The 7410-nt window shown below is 39.3% G+C and overlaps 1 protein-coding gene across 2 annotated transcripts in view; it reads left to right on the top strand.

The window, feature by feature from the left end:
* The window catches only part of cep63 (centrosomal protein 63), a 17531-nt gene extending 11043 nt beyond the window's left edge, over nucleotides 1–6488 (top strand). The window contains exon 12 of one of the 2 annotated variants that reach the window (XM_032526085.1): nucleotides 6058–6488. In XM_032526085.1, the coding sequence (XP_032381976.1) occupies nucleotides 6058–6299 (242 nt within the window). In that variant the 3' untranslated portion in view covers nucleotides 6300–6488. The remainder of the gene's footprint in view (nucleotides 1–6057) is intronic. The other variant, XM_032526084.1, reaches the window with a different exon arrangement.
* Nucleotides 6489–7410: the final 922 nt, after the last annotated feature.

Below are 7410 nucleotides of genomic sequence, written 5' to 3'. Positions count from 1 at the left end.
ACAGAAGAAATAAAGGAATTCATTTTCCCTTAAGGTACCAGCTAACGCTAGGGCTAGCTAGTTTTGGTTGACAAGTTGCTACCGAGCGCTGACATTTTAACATTAACTTTGATGAAATGAAAACACACTGTGAGAGGGACAAAAACATTAACAACACCCTAATCTAAGTCACAGTTATTTTAATGTGCACAGTGCCATGGATACGCATGGCTAAGCCTCTGTGCTGATTGACAGGTCTGCGTGTAGCCACGCCCCCAAACCATCCCAAACCAGTCAGTGGGTTAGCCCTTTTTACAATGTGCTTGGATGGACGGATTGCACCTTTAATGAGATGGGTGACGTTTAAATGCCCTCCCCATTCTCGTGCAGCCCCACGGCCATGGCTTCCTCACTTCCAAATAATAGAAATTCTTGGAAAAATGGAGCATCGTCTTGTTAATATTCATCTCTGTCAGAACAAGAATTACTGATGCACTTTCTGTGTGTACGCTTTGATGTCGGGTTTCTGTTATGTAAAAACTATTTAGAACATTCCTTGTTCATTCAGGGCTAATGAGGGCGTCCATTTGGATCGGCTGATGTAATTAGTTTTCAGATTTCCCCTGCAACCACAAACAATGCAGGCTAGCCTCATTTTCTCTCTTTCTGGCTTACGCAATGACATGCACAAGTTAGATGGAGTGTGACCATGGTGCTTCAGGACTGAGGTGTGAGTTGGGACATGATTTTAAAAATATAAAATAGTGGGACGAGGCACTTTTGACTGTAGTTGTAAATGGTTTTGAATCCTCTCTCCTTTCATCTTCATTTTGTTACAGCTGTAATAACAAACAGAAGTAAAGCCATTAAAACACCAACATTGGAATTATGCTCATATGCTGATGAATTGGGGAAGGGAAAAGTCTATTTACATTCTTTCATTTTTAGTGCCATAAACATAAGCAGTTTTCATCTCTCATCTTGGCTCCATGGATGGCAATGGGAGTCAGTTGTTCCACCGATTTGGTCCAGAGTGAAATATCTCAATAATAATTCAATGGATTGTCATTAAATTTGATACAAACGGTCATGCACCCCTCAGAATGATACTTTCTATAAAATCATCTCTCAATGCAAATCAAACCAGGTATTAGTCTAACTGAAATAAAACCATGCCTATCTCTAAGCATGGTGAAGAGTATGTGAGGATGTGGGGCTATTTTAATTCTAAAGGCCAAGGGAACTTTATCAGGATGCATAATATCCTGAATCCAGGAAATAACTGGCCTTTAATAATAAAAATCTGCCTGCCTCTATGGGAATTTAACATAGGGGTATGTATACTTATGACCCCTGTATTTTAAATAAGAACATTTATTTATTTACAATACGTTATTCATTCACAAAGAAAATTGGTGTCCTTAAAGGTTGGATTTTACCTCATTTTTTAATTTAGGTATTAAAATAAATTTCCAAAACATGATTTTTTTATTCCTCTTTTTAGTCAACTTAAGCATGTGTATGTAAACTTTTGAGCACCACTGTATTTGAGATGTTTCTGAGAATCAACACACCTGTCTTAAATGATCACACACCTGACGCAGATAAACAATCGTTTCAGTTCCAGTTTAGGCAAGTCATGTTATTGTGTCGACCAGTCACCAACCCTCACTCAAACAGTCGGCCTGTTCCTTGGGCATCAACGTGATAAGCAGCGGTGTTTGGCATTTCTGCTGACAGAACACTCGTGTGGCCATTTTTCTTCTCTTCCTCTTCTACATTCACTGCTTTTTCCTTTTCCTCCTTAAAATGCTCGGCCCAGGCCATCGCTGCAGAGCTGCTATCATTCTCTTTTGCTGTTGTTTTGTGAAATGTGTCCTTCAGAGCCACCATCATTTCTCATCTCTTTAGTGAAAGCTTGAGTGACAATTAAGTTGACTTTCCACCCTAGCAACCAACTTGTTTTTAGTAATATTTGGACATGTATTCTAAAATTCCAAGGTTTCCACTCCACGTTTTAGATGCACTAATTGAAAATGTGCAGTAGAAAAAGTGGATGGGAATGAGTCTAATCTCATCAAAAACTATCCAAATGTAACAATTGAGAAGGGAACAGTGTTTCTCATTAAGCCAAGGACTACTAAACTGAAAGAGAAATAGAGCAGAGTTAGTACAAATGTATGAAATGAAGTAACTTAAACTGGGCTTACAATAACATGTAGGGCGGCCTAAAGACTTCATATAATATATATATCTATATATATAGATATATGTATATATATCTATATATATATATATATACACCTTTTTGGTTTACAGAATACCAATCGTTGGCATGATTTTACCCTAACACAGTGTATCCTTTGGAAGAACTGTCTGTGGACGGTTACCTTGGTGACTACCTTACTTAAAGGACAGCAGCCATCATTAATGTCTTTTTTCCACAAATAGGCTGATTTATATTTGCTAATAATAATGTTGGATTCATGTTAAGACATTTTGATTTTTGAAAAACTTTCAAAAAATGAACAATAATTTGATGGCCCTCCTGCAGTAACTCTGAGGATCCCCTAGGGCCCCCGGGCCCCCTGTTAGGATCTGGGTTAGATCACTGGGTTTTCCCCCGAGTAACCTTTGATTTGACTCTTAAATTTGCTCGAATGTCAACATATACTGCCAATACCCAAACTGATTTTGCCTCATGTTACAGCTCTGGTGCCAAGAGCTGATGAAATAAAGTCGGAGAGTTTACACCCAGTCTTTATCTAATTATGCCCAGTACTCTCAAGTACCATGAAGAATATGTATCTATCTATATTAACCAAAACATGTTGACAAGATATCAGGAACTGTGGTGGATGGTGTAAAAATGTCTTGAAAGGGTTAGGGCTTTTTCACGCATCATTACCTTCAGCCAGCTGTTGACAGTTGCCAGCGAGGTGGGGGTAGATAACAACAGTGTTATCATGATTATTTATACTCAGAAATGGATGTGATTATCTGTTCATTCCAAGAAAAACGTATTTCCTTCCATTTTCCACTGGAGTATGAATGTAATGTTTTTCATGTAATGTCTCTGACTTTACTTTCCCTCATTTCAAACTTCACATTTACCAGTGGTGGGTTTCCAGTCATCTGCAGCAGCTTGGAGCTGCATGCTTGTAATGCCATGCCTTATCTGGGATCTCCAAAGCCAATTTAAATGCCTTCTATGTCACACACATAAACATTACAGACTCTTAACGGCTTCCCTTCCCTTCATGTTTGAGTCAACTTTGCTGCTCCTGTGTGTTTTGAGTCGTGAATTACACAAGCCATAAAATTGTCAGTGTTGTTGGAGGTCATAGAGAAAATTGTCGTCACCTGTGGGGATCACTCGGCGGGGTGACTGCGTCATTAATCAAGAGGCTCTCACGGCTGCTCGCAAATCTGAAAGACACTTTAAATGACACGTGGGGGATGTAGATACACAAGCAGAGTTACGTAGATGTAGAGAACTCAAAATGATTGTCCTGAAAATGTAAGGGAACACATTTTGCTTTCTATTTGGCTAAATTGAATGTACTTCTCATTCAGCTGGTCACTTCAGACCCTCTCTTAAACAATGGGACTCCTATCCTATCCTGGACTTGACGTAAATGGTTCCGCTTCCACAGTCACGGCCTGTGGATGTCATCAGGCATGTAAAGGCCACCTGACGATGCACTATCAGTGATCCGCAGGTCTTCTCCCACGCTTTTACACACTCACCCTAAGCTGCACATGTTGCAGTACTGAGTGTGAGTTTGTATGCAAACGGCAGTGCTTCCTGGCCTCTATCTGTTGGGGCCAGGGTGGGATTTCCTCATTCCTGACGTCTGACCCCTGTGCTCCTCTGTCTCCTTTCTCCCTTTAACTGCAGCCTACCATCTGCAGATAGAGGTTATCACAGCGAGCATGTGGCCGCTTCATGTTTGTTCAGTTAGTCCTGTATTTACCAAAGCTCTTATCTGACATATTGGTAATTAACAAACACAGACAGGTTCCCTTTTATTTACAAATTTACATGTAGAGGTCCTTAATATTAGATATGGTTTAGAGTGGTGAGCAAAGAGAAGGACCTCCATATTGGTACTACCAATTGTTCAAAACTGAGGGCTGTGGATTTTACCATTACAGTTGCAGAATTATTGACTGTTAGTTGATAGTGAATATCAAAATACAATGGCCATCACCAGAGGGCACACTCAAGTTTCTGTATATAAGTGATTTTATTTTTATTGAAAAGCGTTGTTTCTATTCAGTGGACACCTTATTTTCTCCCAACTAATGACTCAATAACCACAATTAGTTGAATAGCCTTGCATTGCCAGACCTTCTTCCACAGCGCTGCACAGGAGGGTCTGGTTATAGAGAAATGATTCTATGGTTAACTGCTCACAACTCAGGTTCACACTTACCACATTACCTGTAAGGATCACATGTAGATGTTGCCTAATTTGAAAGAGACACAAGCCAAAAAAGGTTGGAAAGCACTGTTTTTAGTCACGCTGGTGTAACCCTCACTCGTCTCTTTGTTCCACGGTCAGTAGCTTTAACATTACATTTAATATCTCAGTAATATGCAATGCAACATATTTCAGATTTAAAAAAGGGTCCACCTGGGGACATGCATTGCAAAGTAATTTAGGCTATAAATGCTGTGGTGTGGTATATTATATGCTATTCAAATAAACATGAATAAAAAATGTTTTACATAACTACAGACTTTAATTTTTTTATTTTTTTTATTCTTTTAATGGTTGATCAGTTTCGCCCCTGGAATATTCAATGTTGTTAAATAGGAACAAAAGAACAATACAATACACAATGGTGTGTTATCTTTGACAATAAATACTTAGTTGGCGTCCAACAGTCTGTTGCAGACTGAATACAGTTGAATGAATACAGTTTAGAACATATGCTCTGTGTTCTCTTGCGTGTCCGTCCGGATACACTTTATCCAAACACCACAGTGAAAATGGCCGAAATCGGCCCCAGAAATCCAAAGAAACATCCGTAATTTTAGAGAGAAATGTCACATTCCTTTGCAGCTGACTGAGCCCAGTCTTCCAGAGTGCCTCCTATCAGGAAGTGCTGCACAATGGGAGCAAATTGCCAGAAACACAAAGTCAGACATTTGGGACAGAGGTGGGGGCAGACAGAGGAAACTGTGTCAGGCGCTGCTTTCAGACAATAACCTCTGCTACCACACTCAGACTGAACACTAATGTAGCCAAGGCTGATGTTCTGGAGAACTTTGCAGCTATCAGTTGAAATGTTGGATTCCTCCACTTGTGTTAAAGACGATGTGTCATCCAAATGGAAAGAAACAAGTCTCTGCACAAATATTGATCAAAGAGTCTATCATTACATGGACTAACACTATATTTGGCATTATATTCGTCACTATTTAGGACATGAAGGAACATTTTGAGCACCAAATAAGATTTTTTGCATGTCTACTTTTATTTTGTAGAGAATTTATTCCATTCAGTTTTGAGAAAACAAGTATATTCTGTTAGGACTGAATTAGTCAGAGTTTAGAAAACATATGATTGGATAAAATAGCGGCCACACGATAAATTTCTTGAGCACAGAACAGTTTTATGTTTGCTCAAATTAAATTCTCCTTTGCTTTACAGTACCCTATTAAAAATAAATCTCTTGTTATTGTTCTAAAATGTCCATTGCTGCAAGAAATTTAGACACAAACATTCCATAATACACAGCAACTAAATTATAGTTATTCATGTTTTCTGCCACTATTAAAAGGTTTATTTAGAACGGTAATCTTTAGGAACTCGGGAGTAATTCTATAACAAAACCAGTTGAATCACTAAGTGTTATTTGCATTTTACTTGCATGCATTTTGATTTAAGAATAAACCAATTAAGACATCAACTCATTTTATCCTTAAATTGATTGAATGTTGTTTCTAAATTGTCATTATTCTTCTCTCCCCGTGTTCAAATGGAAATCCCAGTGTTTAAGCCTGGCCTGCTAGTATGTGGGCAGTAAGATAATTGGGGGCCACCACCTGCTCTCTGTCTGACACAGGGCCGTTTCTAGGCATCCATCTCAGCTCAGTGGCTGATGAGCAGATTGGAGGCTCTGCACTCAGCATGGCCCTAGGAGACATCGTTATCTGGCCTGGAAGCGTTGGCTTTACCCGGCCATCTGCTTCCACGGGGGACTGCACTGATGGGGAGGGGGAAGGGGAGCATGTGTGTAACCTGAGATTCATTGTTCAGACTTGTTGTCACTACCATTTTGGATCCACAAATGCTGGTGTGGATTAAGAAAATGTTATGAGATGAGCAACAGCGGCTGGACTGTTAAATAGTTGGAACATTTGTTCACAACTGCAAGGGGAAGTGCAGCTGATGTGACGTTAAATGGTTCTTCCACCTGCTCTCAACATAATGGCTTTAGAATGGGATCCAGAGAAATGGGAAGATGAACTTGAATAGGTTCTCTCAATGATGAAAACAGATGGAAGATTCCTCCTTTTTTACAGTGTGGAACTGCATGTTTGAAGGGTTTTTATTGCTGACTGTACACTTAGTCTGCTTTTTGTTTTGCACACACTGCATTCTTGTGGCAGAAGTCCATATGGTGGGGGGCTGACAGGTGCATCTGCCTCTAAGCTGGAGGGCAGGAGATAGCCTGCACTGGGCTTTGTTTCCACAGAACATCTGCCCCTCAGCCTGAAGCCCTGTGGTATTCCACTTAGGGCTCAACCATTTGAGGAAAAAATCTAATTGCGAGTTTTCTGCTGGATGCCAGATTAAAATTACGATGCAGTTTGCGATTTTTTTTTTTTCTCAAAGGTTATCTGAAGTTCAATATTGTCTGTGTAACAGATTAAACGTGGCATGGAACATAACATGAGACACCATCAAAGCTGCTCTATATTCTTTATGCGAGGGAAATAGATATGAATTATCACCCGCGTTCCAAGTGATATTTATCTTATAAAAACAGTAAATATAATAACAAATAGAGGAATAAATAATGTTAAACCAAATGGTACACCAAACACTCAACTAAATATTGCACATTTGATCAATGGCGACCTTCACAAATAGCTAATCACATTCTTTCAAATCACAATTTTGATTTGAAAACAATTAATCGTTCAGCCCTAAATCCATTAACTACCATCCTTTGGTTTAAAAAGTGTCCTTGTTTATGTTTAAGGTTATTCTTCATAAGCATTGTCATCATACAACATGAACAAAAATGAAAGCTGCAATGAAGGTGTGCTGGCTTTTTTTAGATAAGTTACGGTAAGTTAAACCTTAGGCAGCATTCAAACTGGCAGCTCAACAATGCTCCTGTTATCTGTGGACACAAGGTCGGTGTCGGGAGCCAAACACAAGTTGCTTGTTTTCCTGAAATGAGCTTAAC

Source organism: Etheostoma spectabile, chromosome 9, assembly GCF_008692095.1.
Source record: "Etheostoma spectabile isolate EspeVRDwgs_2016 chromosome 9, UIUC_Espe_1.0, whole genome shotgun sequence".
Lineage (NCBI taxonomy): Eukaryota > Metazoa > Chordata > Actinopteri > Perciformes > Percidae > Etheostoma > Etheostoma spectabile.
This window is presented reverse-complemented; position numbering and strand designations above follow the sequence as displayed.